Source organism: Stegostoma tigrinum, chromosome 15, assembly GCF_030684315.1.
Source record: "Stegostoma tigrinum isolate sSteTig4 chromosome 15, sSteTig4.hap1, whole genome shotgun sequence".
NCBI classification, from domain to species: Eukaryota; Metazoa; Chordata; class Chondrichthyes; order Orectolobiformes; family Stegostomatidae; genus Stegostoma; species Stegostoma tigrinum.
In genome coordinates this window covers 68,374,099-68,399,837 of record NC_081368.1, presented here as the reverse complement: position 1 = coordinate 68,399,837, position 25,739 = coordinate 68,374,099, and the positions used below count along the sequence as shown (strand labels likewise).

The 25,739-nt window shown below is 41.4% G+C and overlaps 1 protein-coding gene across 1 annotated transcript in view; it reads left to right on the top strand.

Annotated features, from left to right (window-relative positions):
* The window catches only part of LOC125459005 (sodium- and chloride-dependent neutral and basic amino acid transporter B(0+)-like), a 58,336-nt gene that overhangs the window by 20,569 nt on the left and 12,028 nt on the right, over nucleotides 1–25,739 (top strand). The window contains exons 5-9 of the mRNA XM_059651262.1: nucleotides 5,273–5,405; nucleotides 6,739–6,879; nucleotides 12,648–12,876; nucleotides 14,908–15,033; nucleotides 21,433–21,551. Coding sequence (XP_059507245.1) covers nucleotides 5,273–5,405; nucleotides 6,739–6,879; nucleotides 12,648–12,876; nucleotides 14,908–15,033; nucleotides 21,433–21,551 — 748 coding nt within the window. The remainder of the gene's footprint in view (nucleotides 1–5,272; nucleotides 5,406–6,738; nucleotides 6,880–12,647; nucleotides 12,877–14,907; nucleotides 15,034–21,432; nucleotides 21,552–25,739) is intronic.

Below are 25,739 nucleotides of genomic sequence, written 5' to 3'. Positions count from 1 at the left end.
CTCAGTGATAGTACCACATAATACGATGCTAGGTATTCTCAATGTGAAGGTGGGACTTTGTTTCCACAAGCACTGTGTAGTAGTTGCTCTTACCAAGCCCTTCATGGACAGGTGCAGCAGCAGCTGGCAGATTGGTGAGGGTGATGTCAAGTATGTTTTCTTTCGTTGGCTCCTTCACCACCTTTTGCAGACACAGACTATTGTACCATTGGATGATAGGGTAGCATCCAGAAAGGCATAAAAGGTGCATGTAGAATAAATAGAAAATTTATTTAAATAATTATAATCATTGAGATGGGTGCTAAATCGAGCAAAAAACTGTATTTGTGAAAGCAAAATTATCAAATTTGAGACATATTGTTACGCAGGGATGAATATCACCAATGTAAGTATCACTTTCCTTAATGGCTCTCCTTATTTTACAGAATGAACTCTATCCTACATTGCAGTTTGGTGAAGGAACTTTTAAGTACATCTACCGGGGATTTTTTTTCACTTGATATTTCATATTTCCATCCAAACTGATTCTAGACTGTGATCTTTGAAGCCAAGATCATTTCCCATAGTTGCACTAATTTAATGCTTTATCATAGATCTACTCCACCTTTTTTGTATTTCTTTCTACCCATCTGAAATATCAGATGCCCTTGAATATTTATTCCCTAGCCTTGGTTACCTTCCAACTTAAAAAAAAGTAACCTCACAATCCATCCTGCTGTAAAGAAAAGCAACATTTCCACCTGAGATAGTAAGAACTGCTGATGCTGGAGTCTGAGATAACACCGTGTGGAGCTGAATGAATATAGCAGGCCAGGCAGCATCAGAGGAGCAGGAAAGCTGACGTTTTAGGTTGGGACCCTTCTTCAGAAATGGGGGAGGAGGAAAGGGACTCTAAGATAACTAGAGGGCTGGTCAGGTTGGGGTAGGGAGGTGGAATGGTGATGGTTGAGTGAAGATCAGTAGTGGTGGGGATTGGTTAGTGAGGTGGGAGGAGTGGATAGATGGGAGAGAAGACAGACAGGTCAAGGAGGTGGGGATGAGAGGGAGGGTTGGCCATGGGATGAGGTTGAGGGTGGGGAGATTTTGAAGCTAGTAAAGACCACATTGAGACCATTGGGTTGTAGGCTTCCAAGGCGGAACATGAGGTGCTGCTTCTCCAGTTTCCGGGTAGTGCCGATGTGACACTGGAGGAGGCCTAGGATGGACATATTGTCCAGGGAGTGGGAGTAGGAGGGGGAGGTGAAGTGGTTCACAACTGGAAGGTGTTGTCGTTTGTCGCAAACAGAGCACAGGTGCTGTACAAAGTGGTCTTCGAGCCTCCACTTGGTCTCGTTGATGTAGAGGAGGGCACATTGGGACCAGTGGATAGGATATACCACATTTGCAGATGTGCGGGTGAACATCTGTCTGATGTAGAAGGTTTTTTTGAGGTCTGGGATAGAGGTGAGGGAGGAGGTGTAGGGACAAGTATGGCACTTCCTGTGGTTGCAGGGAACGGTGCCGGGAGTGGTGGGGCTAGTGGGCAGTGTGGAGCAGACAAGGGAGCTGCAGAGAGACCGGTCCCTATGGAAGGCACATAGGGTGGGGAGGGAAATATATCCTTTGTAGTGGGGTCAGATTGCCTATGGTTGAGAATGATGCGTTGAATCCAGAGGTTAATTAGATGATATATGGGGACAAGGGGACTTCTGTGTTTGTTTTTACTGCGGGGACGGGATGTGAGGGCAGAGGTATGGGAAACGCAAAAGATGAGGTTGAGAGTGTTTTTGATCACTGAAGGGGGAAAAATGCGGCCCTTGAAAAACAAGGACATCGGGATGTCCGGGAGTGGAATGCCTCATCTTGGGAGCAGATGCGGCAGAGGTGGAGGACTTGGGAATAGGGGAAAGCATTCTTGCAGGAAGGTGGGTGAGAGGAGGTGTAGTCTAGGTAGCTGTGGGATTCGGTGGGCTTGAAATAGATATCAGTTTTGAGGTGGTCACCAGAGATGGAGACAGAGAGGTCCAGGAAGAAGAGAGAAGTATCAGAGATGGTCCAGGTGAACTTAAGGTTGGAGTGAAAGGTGTTAGTAAAGCTGGTGATGCATGAGGCAGTGCCAATACAGTCATCAATGTAATGGAGGAAGAGGTGGAGGATGGTGCTTGTGTAGCTGTGGAAGAGAGATCATTCCATGTATCCTGCAAAGAGGCAGGCATAGCTTGGGCCCATGCGGGTACCCATGGCCACACACTTTGACTGTAGGGAGTGGGAGGAGTTGAAGGAGAAGTTGTTCAGTGTAAGGACGAGTACACTTAAGTGGATAAGGGTCTTGGTGGAGGAGCACTGGTCGGGCCTGCAGGAGAGGAGGAAGTTGGAGGGCTTTTAGGCCATCTGCATGGGGATTGCAAGTGTATAGGGACTAGATGTCCGTAGTGAAGATGAGGTGTTGGGGGCCAGGGAATCGGAATTCTTTGAGGAGGTGGAGGGGTGGGTGCTGTCCCGGATGTAGGTGAGGAGTTCCTGGACTGGGGGGAGAAATAAGAGTTGAGATAAGTGGAGATATGTTCAATTGGCAGGAGCAGGCGGAGACACTGGGTTGACCAGGGTAGTCAGGTTTATGGATTTTGGGACGGAGATAGAAATGGGTGCTGGGAGGTTGGGGAACAGTGAGGTTAGAGGCAGTGGGCAGGAGGTCACCTGAGGTGATGAGGTTATGGGAGGTCTGAGAGATGATGTTTTACTGGTCAGGGGTGGGGTCGTGATTAAGAGGGTGGTAGGTGGAGGTGTCAGCAAGTTAGCCCCTGACCTCAGCAATATAAAGGTTAGTGCGTCATACCACAACTACACTTACACCTTGACAGGAATATAAGTGACCTTGAGAGAAAAAAAATCACAATGAATCAGACTGTGTTCAATGCAGCTGATGTTGTTAAGGTGGAAACACTTTAAAAAGGTAAATAAGAGAATGATTATCTTTTAGTGTTTAGACAAATGCAAAAGGGATATTATCTTATCATTAGGAGAGTTAAAAATGATTTGATTTTTATTTAACGGGATGATCTCAACAAATACTTTTTGCAACTAATTGTTGAGGCTGATTGAATCACTATTTGATTCACATTTACCATATAATAAAACAGAATGAGTAGAAAAGTCTGAACAGATCAGAAAGTCTGAATGCAGCACAGGACCAATGATGTTCTCCCGAGGTGAATATTTTAGGCATTATTTATCATTTTTCAGATCCCACATGCAACTTGACATCGTCTACAGAAATTAATGGAAATAAAAACTGTCAGAATTCTTCATTCCATAAGATCCGAAGTGAACACTTTTGGGAGTGAGTACACATTCTACTCAAAGTGGGTACTATAAAAGCTAGTGAAGCTAGGGCTCTGGAATTACTGTTTGTCAGTTCACCGAAATGCAAATACTAATGTAGAGATTTGAGGGTGGGAACTGATTTCTGCATTAAGCATTATTGTGCACCGGATGGCTATGGTTTGCCAGGTGATCATAGAATCAGTGTAGAACCAGTTCGCTTGATGATCGGTGTAGGACCAGATCCAATTTTTGGCCTGGAGGTTCCAGCTCTTCAAAAGTTTGGTAAACTGTGAAAGCATGACAATATCTGCAAGAAGCAATTCAGCAGTCTATGGGTTGAAGGAATTGTACAGTGTAGCCAAAATTTCAGGAACTGTGGAGGCTCTGTCAAGGGCAGCACATGAGATCAGTGGGTATCTTGTAATCAACTTGTAAGACTACAAGGCCCCAGACCCAAGAATAACTGTCACAAAAATGTTTGCTTTGCCTGACCTACAGTTGAAGATCCAATGAAGAGTTTTCATTGGTAACACATCTTCCTACATACAGTTTTGAAAGCTGGGAGAATATGAGGGGTTGTGAGCCACAATACTCCCAGTCACCATATAAAAAAGGGCCTCCGCATAGTTACAAATGGAGTCTAAATGAAATTGCACTCAGAAATTGACAGTGGTGTCAACTTATCACGTTCTTTCATTCCTTTCGCTGCCTTATTTTCAAATACAAATGCAATGGTATTTTACAGGAAAATCAACCCCAATTTTAATATGTGTACGGAAGATATCAACCCCATTTTTAATTTGTGTACGAAAGATAAATTGGGCTTGCTGTTTACTGTACTGTTTAAAAACAATGGTTTGTGAAATTTTTGCTGCATAAATGGTGAAAACAAATGGCTGCATACAATGTCTGCATTGATTTTGAATTTCCAGAGCTCCCCAGATTCTAGAGGTACACTGATAGATGGTATAGCAGATAGAGTATAATATATATCGCTCTAAAATTACTTGAGTCATCTGAGAGCCCTAAAGCAGAGTTCATCTTCGATCTTACTCTCTGAGGAGTTTTCACAAGAGGTACCCTTTCCTCCACTCTGGCTATGAAGAGCCTGATCTTCTCTACACATACTGAGGCCTTGCCTCGACGCTGTCACCTTTTGGATATGTTCCCAATGGCCTCGCACATTATATTTGGAATTCAAGCGTTCGAGATATGTGACTTTGAGGTGATTACCTTTATAATGAGAATCACCGAATTCTCACTGCTTCCATGTTGTGCTTCAGGGCCTGAATAGGTAAATACTGATCGTTGTCCAATACACTACCCACTGTGGCGATGTCATCTGGACTGAACCCCTTGGGATGTCAAGACCTAATATCTGGTCTGCCTCAAATCAGTCTTTCTTATAAATATAATGTGTAACTAGTTGCTGGCATGCAATAAGCTGTACCTCATTATCCACGAGAGATTCTTCTAGTTAGATGAGGCAAGTGTTTTTCCTGTAACACACTAGACCATGTTTCTTACTATTAAAGAAAAATGGTAGCAGTGAACAGTGGCTCACACATTGCAGTGAGCCTCCAGCCTCCTGCAACATGATGCATCACAACTGCTTTGCAGGCTTTCTGTTGGTATAATGTAGCCCCCAGCTCCCAGTGTCTGGTTCCTGATAAGTGGCTCTCAGCTGGCTCATGTCTGTGCCTCTAGCTCCACTCAGTGATACAGGTACCTATATACATGTCTATTGTCTCTCTTATACTTCACATTGGTAATCATGCTAGATTAAAATTTGTCTTCCTTTGGGTTTCTTTAATTATTCACACATTTTTATTATTCTTTTGTGATGTTCTTTTCCAAGAAACAAGACAAGCTGTAGTGCTCCCTTGAGAACTTAGCCTCGAACAGGGACAGAATTTATTCTTCAATGTAATAAATACTACTCTAACCAATTCTGTCTTCATTCATTCAGTGTTACAGTTTTACATCGTTCAAGTTCAATTAATGAGACTGGGAAGGTCATCTGGCATCTAGCTGTCTGCCTACTCATAACTTGGATAATAGTTTTATTCGTGCTGTGCAAAGGAATAAAAATTTCTGGAAAGGTAAAATGAATTTTGGAGTAGCTGAAACAACGTTTTTACATTGGCCACAGCTACAGGGGTCCGGTTTTAAGGAATAGAACTCAGAAACAAGCACACAATGAGCCCCAAATACAAGCCTTGTTCCGCCGATAAGTAATGTGTGCTGCAGTTCAGACGTTTTTCGATGAGGCACTGACTCGAGTGAGCGTTATCTTTTGTGCCTCGTCATGGTTAGTTCACTGCATTTCTCTGCAAAGAGATCCAGTCAAGTTTTACGGCACAGTTGATTGTGCCACTTCGTGTCAAGTATGCCAGCCTTCTAGCATGTAGAAGCTAAAGATGCCCTAGCAAATCAATGGCTGTGTCTTTCTGACCCAGACCCTGAGATTGAACTCCATTCACTGCCATTGTCATGTGTAGTGGGACTACCGGTGGGATTGTCCTTCGTTGACCCAGCTCTTAATCATTCTGCAATCTTTTTTCTTTCATGTAGTGCTGCCTTGAACATCAAAGTTCTTTTGCAAAATCAGCTCAGAAGTTAATCATGTGTTCAAATACTGTAGAAACACCCCCTCTAATGGAGACTTTGCTGTGCATACTCTGTCCATCAAAACAAGGCATTTTCTTGTAATTTCTCTTTGTAGCTGCATACTCCCATATTTTTGACAAATGAACATAATTTACCCTCTGCAATTTTTGCAAATATCTCATTTTATATCATTCCAATCAACAATCCACATATACAAGGGAGGGAGAGATACACTATTATATGAGCAGCTGACCAAAAGTAAGGCAAAATTAATAGCAAAGCAACTCAGAAATATGCTTCCTGAATCAATTATGGATTGTTAAAAAATGCTTCCTGAGAAAATGTTCTCGCTCAGGCCTGCTTTATCTCATTGCCATGTGTAGAGTGTTGCTGAGTTAAATAGCTTCTGTGGCAGCTGTGACTATGTTGCCGACCTCTTGATTAGTTATAAATTAAATCAAGATGATTGTTATCAGTTTGGTAATCTTCAGTCATTGTGCTCATTGAGATATTATTCAAGTGAACTAAATTTTTAAACACTACCGGAGAAGCATTGAAATTTTTGAATCAACTTTCACTGTCTTTGATGCATAAAGCATGCTAATATGTTGTTAATAAACTGATCAATATTAGAATAATACTCTGTTGTTTGGAATCAATCTGCACTCCATATCAAATATGCACTTCATGGCATTATTGTACTTGGTTTCTGCTTCATTCTCTGCATTGATTTGCATCATATTAGATTTTCACTCAATTGGTTTCAGTATTGTAAATGTTGTACCAAAAATACAGAAAAGTCTAACAATCTACCCTCTATGTCAGGTGTCTTATGTTGCTGTGACAGTCCCATATGCTTCCCTAGTTTTACTTGTGATCCGAGGTGTTACCTTGGAGGGAGCTGATATAGGGATTAAATACTACATTGGAAGCCATTCAGACTTCTCCAAACTGGCTGATGCTCAGGTAAGCACACCAGGATAATGGAATTCAATCACATTTCTTAAAGATTAATGTACTTAATTGTGTTTATCAGTGGACCACTTCTGTGGTTAAGTGTTGCAAGAGACTGAAAGAACCTTGGTGCAGAAGGGGAGAATTCAATCATTGTGGTCCATAAGCCAACAATATAGGGAATATGAGGCATAATTTGAATCATATGGGAAGCTAGACGATACAGTAAAGAACAGAATCTCAAAGGTTAGTGTCTTTAAGTAATCTCTAAGGCCGCACAAATTGGATTCAGGATAACCAGGCCAGGGAGGTGAACATAAAGTTAAAGGCATGGCAAATGAGCGACGGTTCCATTTCATGAGACACTGGAACCATCTTTGAGACAGAATGAATCTATTGGGAATGATTCCACCTGAACCAGGCAAAAAATAGAAATAAAACAGTCATGAGGACTTTAAACTAGTAAGTTGGATGTGTAGGTGCCGGTGTTGGACTGGGGTGGACAAAGTCAGAAGTCACACCACACCAGCTTATAGCAGCTTCATTTGAAATCACTTGGCAACTTCATCTGATGAAGTAGCAGCACTCCAAAAGTTTGTAATCTCAAGTACACTGGTTGGACTGTAAGCTGGGGTTGTTCGACTTCTGATGTAGTAAGTTAGAGGAGGACAGAGTTAAAAAGGTAGTGTAGTAGTAGCCATAGAGAACAGAGTAGCAATCTGAAATTGTGAGTTATTTACTATAGGAAAAAGGAAAACTTTGCTTGGGTTTCTTCTGGGTGCTCCGGTTTCCTCACACAGTCCAAAGATGTGCAGGTTAGGAGGACTGGCCGTGCTAAATTGCCTGTAGTGTTCAGGGATGTATAGATTAGGTGGGTGATAGGGGGATGGGTCTTGGTGGGGAGGGGGTGATGATCTGATGGCCGGTGTGGACTTGTTGGGCCAAAGGGCCTGTTTTCACACTGTTGGGGTTCTATTCTATTCTGTTCTATTCTTAAAGGGGCAAAGTGATTAAACTGTAAAGAGAATGAAATAAAAAAAGTGAATTAATGTTACAGTGAAAGGACAGCTTAGGATGTGCATGACCCAAACACAAACACACTAAAATTACTGCAAAAAAAGGAACCACTCAAATACATTATGGTTAACTGTAGACACATGGAGTGCTGGCCATTGCTGAGACATGGGTCCAAAAGCTGATCAGCACAAGAGACTAAACTGTGGTGAGACGAGAGAATCTGGTAGAAAGGAGGTGTTGCAACAATAGTGAAAGGTGAGATTAATTCTGACAAGATATGATATAACACATTAGAAGGAGGCAGACGGTAGAGAGTTCACGGATAACATAAAAAGCCAGAGAATACAAAGTATTATATGTTGGAAGTTGTTTAGAGACCAGCGCCCAGCCCACACTAGAGCACTGAAGTGACTGAACATATTAATCCACAGGAACTAGATCAGCACATGTCAAAAAATGTGACATGTTGTGGCACTGGTCACTTATCTTGAGACTTCAGGATTGTTGTTGTAAAGGCAGAGGGAAGATATGAATTCCACCTTGCATGCTATTTTCTTTGTGATGGGAATTACTTGGGAATGTCACCACTACTCTTGGAGAAGCTGCTGTAGAGTAAGAAACCTACTGACAACTTCAAATGTCATTGTTAAACATGGGGAACATTTAAACATCTATAGGAATATGTCATTCGGTCTTTTGAGCCTGCTCCATCGTTCAATACGGTCATGGCCTATCTTCTATCTCAATGCCACATTCCCATTTTCTTCCCATACCCCTTGATGTCTTTAGAATCCAAAAGAAAATCTACCTCTTTCTTGAAAATATTCAATGATTTTTACCTCCACATTCTTCAGTGGTGGAGAAATCCATGGGTCAATGACACTTTGAGTAAAGAAATCTTCCCTCATCTCTGTCCTAAATGGACAGCCCCATATCCTGAGACTTTGTCTTCTGGATCTAGACTCCAACCAGTGAAAATATTCCCCGTGTTCCTAGTCTGTCCAGCCATGTTAGAATTTTCCACATTTCATTCATATACCCTTCTCATTCTTCTCAACTTGAGTAAGTACAGGACCAATCGAACCAGCCTATCTCGTGTGACAATCTTGCCATCCCTAGAATAGCCTAGTGAACTTCTGGTGTACTTCCTCTATGGCGTGTATATTCTTTCCTAGTCAGGGAGACCAACCGGCACATAATCCTCACGTATGGTCTCACCAAGGCCCCGAATAACTGCAATAAAACATCTCCATTTCTGAATTCAAATCCTCTGGCAATGAAGGCCAATATACCATTCACATTCCTAACTGCTTGCTGCATCTTGCTGTCTACTGTCATTGATGAGTGTACAAGGGCACTCCGATCCATGTGCACATCCACGCTTCAAAATATATCACTTTCCAAACAATACTTGGCCTTTCTGGTTTTCAAACTGATGTATATACCTTGACATTTAATTATGTTGTACAGCATCTGCTATGTTAGTGCATATTTTTCAAATTGTAGTTTTAATGTTGTAATTGATCATATGCCTCCATCCTGAAAAGTTAAGTTGGCCATTGCATTAACTTGTATTCTGTCCATGTTGAAACATATTGGAATGTTGCCATCTGGAGAAAATATTCCCATGCAGTGACAGTCAAAATCTTTGGATGCTTGGGGATCCTTCTGTGGTGATCATCTAGATGTAGAAATGCAGAGGGAAAAAGATTTGATATGAAAATACTTCCATGTCTCTGGACTCATTTGATTGACAGGCCATCTGCTTTAGCTTTAAAAAGAAACAAAAGATGGCTATCTGTACCTTTTAAGATATTTTCCAACCAACCTGTTCAGAGATGTTATTAAATGCCTCTGGAGAAGATTGGACTTCAACCCAAGCCTCCTGACTCAGAGATAGGGATAATCCCATTGTACCATAAGGGCCCTCTAAAGTGGACCTTTTTTTTGTTTCATATCCAGAAGTGCTCTTAAACACAACTTTTATTTTGTATCTCAGTCACTAGATCTATTATCCCCACTACCAGTAAATCCGCTATTGATTCATTCACCAGTAAAGCCCCATTAAAAGTATTGCAGACCATCAATGGTGAGGGAGAAGTAGGAAGCGGGGAAAGAGATCAGACTGTGCCTTTTTTTCCCCTTTGTAACCAACCTGTTCAGAGATGTTATTACACACCTCTTGAGCAGGTAGGACTTGAACCCAGGTATATAAGATCAGAAGTAGGGACGCTACCACTGCAATACAAGAACCTTTTATTAAAAATTTAACCCATTTTTCTAACTAACCTCTTCATAGATGTTATGGAGCAGGTGGAACTTGAACCAGGTAGGGACTCAGTCACGGTGCCACTAGAGGGCCCCCAAAAGAGCACGATTTTTTCTAGTGAACCTATTCAGAGGTGTTATCACACACCTGGAGCAGGTGGGTCTTGAACCGAGGTCTCCTGGTCCAGCGGTGGGGACATTACACTACCAATGTGTAATAAATGGGCCTGAACAGGAACACCCTTTGAAGGGTTGGTGCAGACGCAGTGGGCCGAATAACCTTTTTCTGCACTGTAGGGATTCTCTGATTCTATAAAAAGAGATTCACTCAGTTGATTCCTAGAATGAAAGGATTGACCCTGTCAAGAATTATTAAATGTCTTTTCTTAAAAAAAAGTGGAGTTTAGAAGAATGCGGAGTGATTTTTTTATTGAAATTTGGAAGATTTTGAAGGGGCTTGACAAGGTAGATTTTGAGATATCTCCACAACTGGGGAAATCTCAAACCAGGGAATGCAGTTACAGTTGAAGGAGACAGTCATTTAAAACTAGAATGAAGGGAATCCTTTTTCTCAGACTGTAATGGATGTCTGAAATTCTCGACATCAGAGTTGTGGTGGCTAGATTGCAAAGTGCTTAAAGGGCTGGCAGATATAGTTTTGAAATGTTGAGAAGTTGAGGACTGTGAGGAATTAGTACAAAGGAAGAAAGCAACAAAACGGCAGTATGATGAAAACTTCGCAAGTGTTATCCAAGTCAAAAAGAAAAATGATCATAATAGGAGGAAAATAAAAGTATGGTTAAGGGTAATGTGGGACTTTCATAAGTTGTTTGTTGAGATATTATAATTGGAAGTAATGCTTTACATCAATATTAATCTTCAAGAAAATGCTAGAATACTGGCTATCCTAATGTCACTGCTAAATCTGAGATAGGGAGTCATTCAACTTAAATGCAAAATCAACAATCAGGAAGAAAATAATGGTAGCAGAGTGAAAAACCTAGATGGTTTCCATCCTAGTGAAAAATGAACATTGACATTACTGTAAAATAATGTCCTAAAGTTCTCTTGATTTGGGAAATATTCCTTAAGTTCCATGTGCTCTTCCCTAATTTAAGATGGGTGACAGAGTTAGTCCAGTATGCACTGTTATGAAATTACTCTGATCTCTGAGTAAATGAACACTTTCTAACTAAATAGAAAAGTGGCCTGAATTTATAAAGAGTATGCAATTCCTGAGGGACATCGTAAATTTGATTGAAGACGTGCCTAACATTGACATGTCGAACTTACTGTATAGACTACTTGAGAAGAGAAATGTCTCTTGTCTGTGTTTTTCATGGCAATGTTAATTTGCATTCCCTGAAGAAGCTGACATCCCTTTTCAAAGTAACGTGTCAATAAAGGACAAAAATAAAGCGTCACAGTCTACAACAACAGGCCACATTTATATGAACATTAATAAGACTTGGTGAAATTTGTGCCCATCAAAATAACTGACGTTAGCAGCATGGAGTGAAACATTGCCCGGGGATCAAGTGTTCCCTGATCAACTATCATAAAACTGGGTACAGATAAACACTTTTTTGACTGTGCCCCAATAATATACCCGAACCCCAGCCTTAGAACCCCACCAAGTGCAACAAACAAGAAATGGAGCCAAGTATTCACATTAGCACTGTCAATTAGGAAATTTGCTTACACACTGACCAACATAGCTGAGCAGTGAGACTCCCCCAGGCAACCCACAACAATAAAAGCATGGAGAAACAAAAGGGGTAGTTTTAAGACTGTGTTCTCAGTAGAAGCCAGTTAGATGTGGGGGGGGGGGGGTGCGGGGGGGTGGGGGGTGTGTGCTAGAGGTGAAGACACCATAGCCTTACCAAACCATCGGGATGCTCTTTCATTACAGAGAGTCAACTGGTGCTGGTTTAACCTAATGGCCACTACACCTCAGATAAGGTGAGAGGTTGTGAAGGAAAGATCTTCATGCTATCCTCAGCCAATGTGGGAACTGTATCCATGGCATCAGCCTGCATTGCAAGCCAGATGTTCAGCCAAAGGAGCTGATCCCTGGCCTGTGTGACCTGACCCGGGTTTGGGGCAGCTCCTGCTAATGTTGCCCACAGCTTTTTGTTTAATTTATTGAGAAAACAAGAGAAACAGATACCTGCCCAGAACAGAGCCTCGTGATGGAAGCCATGAAGTTTGTTGGAAGCTCCAGAAAATTGGATGAATCATATGAAACACACAATGGTTCATGAGCAAGCAATCAAATTACATGCATGAGCGATGGAGATGTGGCCCAGTGTACATGATGGGAAAATGCAGCCACAGTGCTGAAGTCAGTGTTCATGAGACATCACGGTGAGATTGGCAAGGGGTGGGGATGGCAGGGGCAAAGCATGGGGTAAAATATCAGTAAATGTGAAGCTATCACAAAGGAACATCCAAAAATCACTGTTGCCAATTAATTCTATCTTACATTTTATCAGGTTTGGAAAGACGCTGCAACTCAAATTTTCATTTCTCTGTCAGTGTCGCCAGGGGGTGTAACAGCACTGTCATCTTATAACAACTTCCAGAATGACTGTTTCACAGATACCCTCATTGTTGCTTTTCTTAACTGTCTTACGAGCGTGCTGGTTGGATTTGCCATCTTTTCCATCCTCGGACATGTGGCTCATCACATTCATTTACCAGTTTCAGAGGTTTCACATTCAGGTACCTACAGTACTTAAAATATTTTATCTTATCTAACCATTAACAAAGGTGACCTCTGATTCCACCTTTTGGTCATTTTGTCTTCTAGGCATTCTGACTTCCTTTGGTCAACAGGGTTATTTGCTATATCCCCTACTTTGGACTATCTGAAAGTTTGGAGACCACTCCACCTGTCTTTTAGATTTTTCCCAATGATTTAGGTTAGGACTTAATATTTTATTAATGAAGAACTGTGGCCCTTTGAGTCCAATTTGAACTTACTGATGGGGCACTCCCAATAGCTGTCTGCCACAGACAGGAGATCTATTCTACCATGTTATCACTCAGTAGACAAAGTTTAAAATTGTCTCCATGGTGTTTATTGCAAAGCGTAGTCAATTAGCTGTAACTTTTCACACCTTTTTTCATATCTTGATTTATCCAATGGTGGCTTACTCAGGGACAAATAATGTTTCTCCCTTCTCCTCCACCAGAACAACCTAAACCAGTCCTGAGGAACAGTCACCGGACTCGAAAATTTAACTCTGATTTTTCTTCACAGATGCTGAGCTTTTCCAGCAACATCTGTTTTTGAACCTAAACTATTGTTCTAGCCTACAGGTTTGGGTCTTATAACCAGTCTTGGCACTCAACCAACCATTCTTTGTGATACCCTCTGAGGCATCCGTTTCTCCATTTGATCTCCATTATGGGTGTTTTGTTGACTGCCAAGAATAGTTAAACAGTTTGAAAGGGAGTGCAAACTGTATTTGAATTTTCTAAGCACTTGTTTGTTTGTTTGGACAAGATCAAGAAAGGTTAAGAAGAGAGAAAAAAACCTTTCAAGATAACAAAGTGTGAAGCTGGATGAACACAGCAGGCCAAGCAGCATCTTAGGAGCACAAAAGCTGACGTTTTGGGCCTAACCTTTCCTTTTGTTTTATTAATTGGTACTTGCAGAGGAAGTTTTTATAATCTGTTAGTCGATTTAATCAGTTTTGGAATCATTTCAAAGAAACAACACATTGTTTCTTACATTGTTAGTATTGGTAAGATGCATTTGAATGATGTCCAGGGGCATGAGAAGGATAGCGGGGTAATTGAAGGGAAATGGACAGTGTGTAAGAGGCATGGTGCAAGCATACAGTAAATTAGGGGAAAGGGGCCATATAGGGTACATAGAGATATGACAGGTCATTGAGGGGTATACAGGATATGAAGGGATAGTAGAAAGACCTTTTAAATGTAAGTGCCAAAAAGTCCCTGACACCGAAGTAATATTTGTTCTGAGATTTACAAACTAATTTACCTGATAGGGATCACACAGGCTCCCAAATCCTTTTGTTGCGGGTATTGTAAGCCTTCATGTAGAGATGTTAATATCCTAGGACGTATCTGTCAAATTGTGATTCAACACATCCTGTAGCTCGTGAAGGATATAGGGAATGGAGGGACAAGTTTGGAATTCTGATCCCAAAAATCTACTGGTTTCCATTCCAGCCTGAATTCTGGGCAGGTCTCAGAGGGAAAGTTGAAAATGAAATGTAAGAATTTTCAAATTACATCATTTTAGATCTCAGACTAAGTGTCATTTTTAATGTTGGACCCAATGACAATATAATGCCAAAAGCAAGATTTGGGTCATTTTGGAGGAGTTATACTCCTTTCTATTCTGCAGTGAAAGGTGTCAGTTGACATATAGTTGTGTTTAAGGGCAGGCATGGCACTGCAGGGCAGTGAAACATAGCACATTTCCCTCTTGCCCTAGTAGGAGATGGCTACCCTTTCTGTTAGCTGGAAGCTATTTGTCAGTTAGGAACTATTCTCCCGGCATCTGGCACACTGCAATGTGTTTGCACTGTGGAGGGGACAGCCATTTTAACTGCCCAGCAGAAGGTCCCAGCCAACACGATGGCAGAGGGTATAGTGGGATTAGTAGCATATAGCAAACTAGAACTGCGCCCCACTACTGTTAAGTTAGATAAGGTACAACATTTTGCCAATGACCTTGTAATTCATTAATAACACTGCATACTTTTATTCACTGTCTAGGCTTAGGATTGATCTTTCTAGCATACCCAGAAGCTCTTCTCCACCTTCCAATTGCCTCTCTCTGGTCCACTGTATTTTTTAGTATGGTTGCCACTACAGGATTAACCAGTCAGTTTGCAATTGTAGGTGAGTGCTGCATTTGCTAATTTAGTTTACATCCGATCTTCCAAGAAGGAAGCTATCAAATTAATTAGTGAATTCACTGTTTAAAGTATTTTTGCACTTTTTTTCTGAGTTGTATGCAAAACTGTTTGAGCCATTCCCAAATAGTAACAAGAGCAGCAATATGTTGATTCTTCTGCAGAATTATCCAGCCATTTCGAGCAGACAGATCACAGCAACTGAAGTACAGGTTGATTTGGCTGTCTGTTTATTAAGCAGTAGCTTGTGTTATATTGATCAAGAAACTTAACCACCAAGTAAACAATTGCTCCACTGTTTACTTTACAGTATGTGTAGTCCATGGATATACTAGTTGTGGGTGTTTGCACCCCATCTTTAGTTATTTGAAAAACCTTTTGCTGTGTTTTGGTTGCACTTCAGCCCCATGCTCCTGGCTTTGGGGCACCCGATGCAGAGGGAATGGGGGAGATCGAAGGACTTCCCCGTGGGCCTGCTTCTGGGCCTAGTCAGGCTGGCTCTCAGCAGGTCCAGGCAGGCACCTCTGCTGAGTGCATGCACCTCTTCTGTGGTTACTTTTGAGCCCAGATGCCCTTGGAGAGGGAGCATGTGGTGTCCATCAATGTTCTTGATGCCTTTTTGGGAGTGGTGGACACCACAGAGGTTGAAGCGCTTTATTTTCCCCTCCTACTCCATTTTGATTTAACCTTTCCTTCTCTCCCTAACCACACCCCTCACCTTCACATTGTAATAACTGCATTGCCCTTAACTTGCTTTGCTTGTAAACTCTTAATTGGATCAACTAATGTTCCTACTTGTGGTGGCTACTAGTTTCAAAATAAAAGGGAAATAGAAATCACAGTGATTTTCGTGGTAGGAAGGCATTCAGTTGTGTATGATAACACTTCTGGGTAGAAAAAGAAAGAAAACAATTGTTTTTATTCCCTCAAACTGGTGCTCGCAGCAACTATTAATCTCATTTGTCTTATTACTGACCTCTTGGTCTGGATTTTTACGTTGACCATGGGAAATGGAAGTTGAAAGTCCAATCTTGTCACCGTCTGCACATTAACCCTTTATAGTCAACTCCCAAAGACATAGGCGGAGAGTGTTTGTCTTTTCCTATTCCAGAACCAGCTTCAGATGAGTTCAGATGCCAAAGTGGGCTGGTTGCAAGATCTGCCTTACTTGCTGAGACATTGGGCCAGCTCTCTGATTTAGGTTTTCATCTTTCTAACCCTTACCCCATCCTTACTCATTCCCAATCCTCCTCACATCCAACCCATCAGCATGTCCCTGTGTATTCCCCTCTCTGCATTCAATGTACCCTCCATAGCTGCTCACCCACTATTCATTACTGGTTAGCTTCAGAAGAAATGTCTTTGCAATGGACCCTAAAGAAAAGACTTCTCACAATCTGATAAATCTGTTATATTATCACAATTCACCTGAAAAAAACATTAAAAAATTAAATTTCATCAAGTGGCCAAACAGTTGTAACATAATCAAAAATATACACAGATGCCATTTTTAAAGACACAATATCCTTTGTTAACATCCTAAAACTGTCAGTCATTCTATGAGCAACTCCCCTGCTAAAATAAACTTCTTTGTTGCCTTTGAAACTAAGCCAGACATTGATAATGTCTCAGTTTGCAAAGCCAACCATTAGAAACACAAACAAGACAGAATATTGCAACTACAAAGACAGTGTTTTTTCTCTTAATGTACTCTAAATATGCAGCCAAACAATGCAGCTGACATTTTCTTCACAAAAGGAAAGCTGTAGAATCTTTCTATTCTAATTTAAAAGGGCACAGGATGTTAAAATCGCTATAAATCGTGATACTAAAGTTTGAAAGCAGAGTTTTTTTCTGTTATGAAAGTATAATTTCACTTTTTCAAATAGACAAATACTCCAATGCATTATGTTATGTTTGTTGTGTATTGAAAACTTGTCGGACAGAAGTAGCTGTACCCTAGTCAAGCTGTTCTACTACAGCAACAAAACCAGCAGCTAGCTGACAATGTTAAATATTGCTCAGGTCTATCGTGTCCACTGAATCAGATTGAATCCAGCCAGTTACCACTTTATCAGTCTCCTGTCAGTCATTCGCACAATGATGGAAAAGGCCAATGACAGCGCTATTGAGCAGTTCATGCTCAGCAATAACCTATCCTTTGGTGTTCAGTATGGGATTTGCCAAGCCCACCCAGCTCCTGACCTCATTATTGTTTGAGGCCAAATGTGGACAAAAGAGCTGAATATCACAGCTGAGGTGAGAATGACTGCCCATGGCCGAAAGGCCACATTTAATTAAACATGGCATCAGAAGCAAAACTAGAGCCAATGCGAGTTAAGGGGGATGTTCTCTGTTGGTTGGAGTCAGACCTGACAGAAAAGAAGGTAGTTGTGTTGGTTGAAGATGTTCACTGATGTTCACACAATATTCAACACCGTTTGTGAGTCCTCAGATGCTGAAGCAGCCCATGCCCAAACATATCAAGACCTGGACAATGTCCAGTCTTGGGCTGACAAATAGTAAGTGACATTTGCACTACATAAGTGCAGGGTAATGATCATGTCCAAAAATAAAGAAATTAACCATCGCCCCTTGACAATCAACAGCATTAACATTGCTGAAGCCTTCACTATCAACATCTTGGGGGTTACCATCGACCAGAAACAGAACTGGACTAGGTGTATAAATACAGTGTCTTCAAGAGCAAGTCAGATGTTAGGAATCCTGTAGCAAGGTTATTTTTTCCCTTTATTCATTCACAGGATGAGGGTGTCACTGGCTAGGCAGCATTTGTTGCCCATCCCTAATTGCCCAAAGGGTAGTTAAGAGTCAACTACATTGCTGTGGGTCTGTCATCACATGTGGGCCAGATTAGCTAAGGATGGCAGTTTCCTTCCCTAAAGGGCATTAGCAAACCAGATGGTTTCTTTCCAACAGTCAACACGTGGTCATCATTAAATTCTTAATTCCAGATACTTATTGAAATAAAATTTCATCATCTGCTGTGGCAGGATTTGAACCCAGGTCCTCAGGATGTTACCTAGGTCTCTGGATTAACAGTCCAGCAATAATACCACTAGGCCATCACCTCCCCTTGCTTTACATAACACATTTGCTGATTCCCAAAGCTACCCCTTCTAATTCTAAGGCTATACCCACGGGTCCTAGTCTCCCCGCTTAACGGAAACAATTTCCCAGCGTCCACCCTTTCTAAACCATGCATTATCTTATACATTTCTATTAGATCTCCCTCAACCTTCAAAACTCTAATGAATACAATCCCAGGATCCTCAGCTCTTCATCATATGTTAAACCTACCATTCCAGGGATCATCTGTGTGAATCTCCGCTGGACACACTCCAGCGCCAGTATGTCCTTCCTGAGGTGTGGGGCCCAAAACTGGACAGAGTATTCTAAATGGGGCCTAACTAGAGCTTTATAAAGTCTCAGAGGCACATTACTGCTTTTATATTCCAACCCTCTTGAGAAAAACAACAACATTACATTTGCTTTCTTAAGTACGGACTCTACCTGCAAGTTAACCTTTCGAGAATCCTGGACCAACACTCCCAGATCCCTTTGTACTTCGGCTTTATGAATTTTTGCACTGTTTAGAAAATAGTCCATGCCTGTATTCTTTTTTCCAAAGTGCAAGACCTCGCATTTGCTCACGTTGAATTTCATCAGCCATTTCCTGGTCCACTCTCCTAAACTGTCTAAATCTTTCTGCAGCCTCCCCACCTCCTCAGTACTACCTGCCTGTCCACCTATCTTCGTACCATCGGCAAACTTTGCCAGAATGCCCCCAGTCCCTTCATCCAGATCATTAATATATAAAGTGAACAGCTGCGGCCCCAACACTGAACCCTACTGGACACCACTTGTCACCGGTTGCCATTCTGAAAAGAGCCTTTTATCCCAACTCTCTGCCTTCTGTCAGACATCCAATCCTCAATCCAAGTCAGTAGCTCACCTTGAACACCATGGGCCCTCACCTTGCTCAGCAGCCTCCCGTGAGGCACCTTTTCAAAGGCCTTTTGGAAGTCTAGATAGATAACATCCACTGGGTTTCCCTGGTCTAATCTACTTGTTACCTCTTCAAAGATTTCTAACAGGTTTGTCAGGCACGATCTCCCCTTACTAAATCCATGCTGACTTGTTCTAATCCGACCCTGCACTTCAAAGAATTGAGAAATCTCATCCTTAACAATGGATTCTAGAATTTTACCAACAACCGAGGTTAGGCTAGTATTACTAGCTAGCCTACCTTCATATTTGATCCTCTCCTTCCTTATTTCTCTCTTTGTTATCCTCTGTTTGTTTTTGTAGCCTTCCCAATCTTCTAATTTCCCAGTGCACTTGGCCTCTTTACAAGCTGTCTCTTTTTCTTTGATACATTTGATACATTTCCTGATTTCCTTTGTCAGCCATGGCTATCTAATTCCACGCCCCCCCACCTTCCCCTGGATAACCTTTCTTGTCCTTTGGATTAAAATCTGCACTGTGTCCTCAATTACACAGAGAACCTCCTGCCATTGTTGCTCTACTGTCTTCCCTGCTAGGCTCTGCTTCCAGTTGATTTTCGTCAATTCCTCTCTCATGCCCCTGTAATTACCTTTATTTAGCTGTAACATCATTACATCCGATTTTGCCTTCTCTCTTTCAAACTGCAGACTGAACTCTGCCATAATATGATCACTACCTCCTAAGTGTTCCCTTACTTTAAGATCTTATATAAAGTCTGGCTCATTACATAGCACTAAGTCCAGAATAGCCTGCTCCCTTGTAGGCTCCATCACAAGCTGTTCCAAAAAGCCATCCTGTAAGCATTCCATGAATTCCCTTTCTTTGGATCCACCGGCAACATTATTCACCCAGTCCACCTGCATATTGAAGTCCCCCAAGATCACCGTGACCTTGCCTTTCTGACATGCCCTATCTATTTCCCAGTGCATCTTGCACCCCTGGTCCTGATCACTGTTAGGAGGTCTGTACATAACTCCCATTATGGTTTTTTTTGCCTTTGTCGACTGTCCTACTGTCTACTGTCCAAATATCTGCAATCAGCCCTATGTCAATTTTTGGCTGAAAAGTTCAGAGGTTTACCTTATTAAAGGTGGTTGAGAATGTGAGATACATTGCTACCCTAGACGTTGGATTTATCCTGGTTCAGACTCTAACCTTCATCCTCGCTTGTTTGTAAGTGCCAGGTTGTTTAAGAAATTACAAGGCTGCTATCCCACACGTAATTGCTAACTGATCCCATTATTACTGACCTATGTGGGTTATTGCAGTAAGTTAACTTCAAATAGTTATATTTCTCTTTATATACCTCTTTGGCTTGTCCCACCCATTTCCCTTTCACCTTGTATTCAATTCAAAATAAGTTCACCTTGTCAACTCCAACTCTTTGTCCACCACTGCACAATTGATATTCAATTTTCAACCTCCTCAACGTTACCTTGTTCTCTAAGCAATCATTTTAGACACATGTGTCTGAAGGCAGGCAGGAGTACAGATAGATGCATGTTCCATTTGATGACAAGGCACCCACCATCTCCCTGACAATTTAATACAAAAACCATATTGCCAAGTTTAGCTTTATGAACCGAGCAAGCTTAAATTGCGATGAAATGCTTCCCAAGAGAAAAGAACTAATTTAAATTGACTGAGTGGATAGCACAGTAGCACAGTGGCTCAGTTGTTAGCACTGCTGCCTCACAATTCTAGGGACCCGGGTTGAATTCTGGCCTTTGGCAACCGTCTGTGTGGTGTTTGCTGTTTCCTTCCACAGTCCAAAAGTGTGCAGGTTAAATGGATCGGCAATGCTAAATTGTCTCAAGGTGTTCAGGGATGTGCTGGCTAGGCGGATGAGCCTTGAGAAAATGTAAAGTTACAGCAATAGGATAATGGGCTGAGTCTGGGTGTGGACTCAATGGGCTGAATTGTCAGCTTCCACACTGTAGGGATTTTACGATTCTAGAAGGCGAGTTTGGGAGAAGTTCTTATAAAGTACATGATCCTATGCATTAATGGCTCCCTGACTCTCCCTTTGTTAAATGGAGTTATGCCTGCCAGTACTGCCCATATTTTTCACTGAATGTTACATGCCTTGCTCCTAGTAAAGATGGGCTACTATGGATGAGCAGCTATCTTGCTAGGAAGCCACACCGTTCAGAATTCCAACTGCCAGATCACTGATCCTGGCCAGTGTAGGCACAGGAAAAGCAATATCTCACGCCGAGCCTGGTCAGTGTAAGTTTGATTTGTTGTAAAGCCCAGAAGTGAAAGGATATGCATGGAGAAAAAGTGAAGGAGATGATCTCATCTGTTTTCCTGTGCGCTAATTATTGATTGATGTCACTCCATTTTCTTTCACCAGAAACAATTATAACAAGTCTTCAGGATGAGTTTCCCAGTTTACTGCGAAACAAACGTTTTTATGTGACAGTTGCCGTGTGTTTGATCTCACTTTTATTTGGAATTTTGCTCGTAACAGAGGTACAAAGTCCTTTAAAAATGCCATATAGCATTTCTTTTGTAGATTCTAGTAGCTATGCACTGAAGGAAGGATTGCACTATATTCTGGCTGTTAACATAACGCATTAATAGTTTCTGTTGAAATATCATTGACCTGAAAAACTAACTCTGCCTCTCTCCCTACAGAGGATGCTTGATCTGCTGAGTAGGTCCAAGTTTCCTGCTTTTAATTTCAGATTTCCAACTTGTGCTGCATTTTGTTTTGCTTTGCATTGAAGTATTGCTTTTAAATGTATTTAATTTTGTGTAAACCATTGATGCAGCTTAATGGTAAAAAAAAACCCTGCCGTCACAGGACAAAGGCAACGGAAATTTTGGCTTGAATTTTTGTGGGTAAGCCTTCCTGCTTCAGTAAAAATGGCACTGGAGCCTGATTTCTAGAAATGCCACACCCAAATACAGCACTGACCGTTTTCACTACGAGGGACAGGGATGGATTGTAGTTTCCATTATCTGCAGTTCATACAGATGGCTATACTTTTCCACTGCTTTATAAGCAGATCCAATTTTCATTAAGATGATGTCCAAAACTGGAACCATATTTTTGGACCAAAAGTTAAAGTCTGTCAGAACTGTTTGAAGAGAGAGGGTATACTTCAGATAGATTCAGAGCCACCTTTTGTATAGGCAAGATATCCTTTGGCACACATCAGAGTAAACATGATTGTACAAAAAAATGCATTAAACTCTGTGGAACTACCAAGCTTTTATATCTCCTGCCCCTTGCATTAAAGCACACGCCTAGTTTGAAAAAAAAACTGCCCGCAAATGCAATCTGCTGACCCAAGCCCAGGATGTATCCTTGTAAGATTTGCGTTGCACTACTGATTTCATCACCTATCATTATTACAGTGGGGTGCCTGTCAGTTTTATGGACAAATCCAAGTGGTAATAAAGTCTTTGATGCAGACTTTCAGAACAAAAAGTTCTTTAAAGACTTTAAACACTTGAATGAATTTAAATAAAATGAATGGATTTTATCAGTGAGATTTTTAAGCTGCCGCAGACAGTTAAAATATTGTTTTATTTAATTTTACTACGGCAAATGAAGTCTGTTAATGAGGGATACTGAGAGAATTATAATGGGAGGTTAAGTCAAGGGATTGTTCATGGGGCATGGGTTAGTGTTAACTTGGCATGCGGCATAGGGTCAAAAGACAGGTAGAGGGGCATAGGTTTGGTATGAAGTGTATAAGAGCCATGGAATTTGTGTTGACGCATACGTTAACATGGATGGTCCATGGGGAGAATGTGGAGTTGTGAGGGGGTGAGGGTTTTTATGATTCATTCACTTTTTTACATGTTTTATAGCACCGAGTTCAATCTTTCACACAGCCCACCTCTGCACCCGAAGTTCACATGTCTAGTTGCCGCCATAGAGTATCCTAGGATGTTGAGCCTGATTCACACTAATGACTGCCCCAACCCACCCTGCAACTAACATTTAAATATCTGGACTACTTACTCCTAATTCATACTTGAGAAGACAAAACTTTTCTTGTTGTAAAGTATCAAAGTTGGGAAGGAAACATTTCAGGAATCATTAATCATTCGAAGAAATAGTCCAAGATGGGCAACATAAGAATGAGGAGCAAGGGTAAGATTCCAACAGAAAGTTAATTAAGAATTTGAATAAAGTTACTGAGGTACTACATGAATTAATAGGTTATAAACACAAAGCAGTAGCAACTGAGGCATTAATTGAGGCCAATAGCTCAATCAGATTAATACCCAGATTGTTAAAATGGTTAGTCATTTGATTGGACGAATAGAAGAAATGGAGGTAAACTTCAGAGTGATTTTGTACATAGGGATTTGAATGCCTCATGCGTGAATCACCAAAAACCAGCATGTAGGTACAGCAAGTAATTAAGAAGGCATCTATAGCTCAAGGAATAGAGTTTAAAAGTATGGAAGTGTTGTTGCTACTATACATGGCATGAGTGAGACTGCTTAAAAGACTAAAAACCCTGGTCTGTGAGAGCTGGCCACACGCATCCAGGCTGCTTCAATTGTTTCAACTTCAATGAAAAACCCAAGACGTCACAAGCTGGTAACTTTATTGGCTTGCAAAATAGACAGCTCTCCACCTCTGTCTTAAAACCTCTTTTAAAAAAGGGACAAAATAACTTCTTAAAGCCTTAGCATTGTCACATGCTGTCAATTAGCACATGGTATTTCCAAATTGTAATTTGCACCTATAACTCCCTAGTCGTCTTCGACACACTCCATGCATTCATATACATGTTCCACAGAATGCTTAAATTAGGCTTTGTTCCTTTCTCTCATACACTGAACCTACCTAAAAGCTCACTATTACATTTTTAAAAAAATTTCTATTCAATATGAAACTATTTCCTTGTCATTCACTGCCAAGCACTCTAGCTTTCTGCTGATTTTATGCTTACTTTTCTCCACTTCATTATGTTGGTACCCATTATCACCAGTATAGTTTAAATCCTCTCCAGTCTCCCTTGTGCAACTCTCTGTGAGGGCAATGATCCCAGGCCTGTTCAAGTGCAAACTGTTCGTTTTGAACAGATGCTTTCTTCCCCAGTATTGACTGCAATGCTGAGGAACCTGAAGTCCTTCCTCCTGCAATGTGCTCCCAAACATGCAAGGACTCGAGCTATCTTCCTAGGTGTACTTTCACTAATATGTGCCCCTGGAAGGAACCAACAAAACCATCATTAATGTCCTACTTTTTAACTTCTTCCTAGCTCCTGGGAATCTGACCATAAATGTTTGCCTCTGTATATTAGAATCAATGAGTACCACAACATCTGGCTCAATTTCTCCTTCTCTTTGGTAGTGACTTATGTCCTGGAAGCATGGAGGCAAAACACCACATGGGAATCTCAATCATAGCCACAGAAATGCATATCTGTCTCCCTGTCTGTGGAATGTTCCATAACAAATGTATTTATATACTTTGCTGCCATTTGGTGATTAATATCATGTTCTCAATCACACTACTCAGGGTATCGCCACTCCCAACAGGTTCCAATGTTGTACTGGTTTAAAAGGAGCATGCATCTTTTGGATGTCCTCCAACCTGCTGTCCTAAACTTCCGCTGCCAGGGGATGAGCACCTACTGAAATATGCCATCAAGGAATTTTCATCCTTCGTAATGCTCCTCAGTGAGTTCAGCTGTCCCTGGAGCTTGCAAATCCTGACCTTGAGCTGGAGCGGGGGGAACACTTCCAATATACATGACACCTAAGATGCGTAAAATGCCCCACATATTACGAAGTCCCATCAATAATGTAAAAGAAAACCTCTATTACCATTTTAACAATCTGGGTATTACTCTGATTGAGCTATTGGCCTCAATTAATGCCTCAGTTGCGACTGTTTTATGCTTTTAACCTATTAATTCATGTAGTACCTCAGTAACTTTATTCAAATTCTTAATTGCCCAATTCCTAGTTAAGAAGATATATGTTTCAATAATAAGAAAGACAAATACTCATTGACTATTTACTTAGCTTGCTTCCTATAATGTTGGAAGCCTCTGCAGGTCTCACAGCAACTCTTTCATTTCCACTTCCTCTTCCTTTATCTGTGCTGTGGCAATACCCTCTCCCAGAGTCTCGAACAGAGACTCTTTTGCTTTCTCTGCTGCTGCTTCAGTTGGGCACCCTGTTTGATCAGCACCCAATCCACCAGCTTGAACAGTCAGTCACTCCACTACCAAGCCACAGTGTGCCCAGTGTACAAGGTCTACTGAACAACATGCCATGGCTGCTTTAAGCAGAATTTTCTAAACTTGCAACCTCTACCAACTATGAGGCCAATGACTCAAGATGCATGTGCATACCATCGCCACGGGTTCCCATCCAAGCCACATACCCTCCTGACTTGGAACTATTGCCATCTGGTCAAACTTCTGAAACTCCCTTCCTAACAGCACTGTGGGTGTACCAGCATTTCATGACTGCAACATTGCAAGAGGGTGGCTCACCACCACACTCTCTAAAGTCATTTGGGATGGGCAATCAAGACTGCCCTTGCCAGTGATGTACACATCACATAAAGGATGTTAAAAAGTCCTCTACCATAGGACACATTAAACAGACATCAATATTTTTAAGTGGTACAGGATATTCCATTTTAGACAAACGCAATCAATTTTTCCCTGGTTTCGT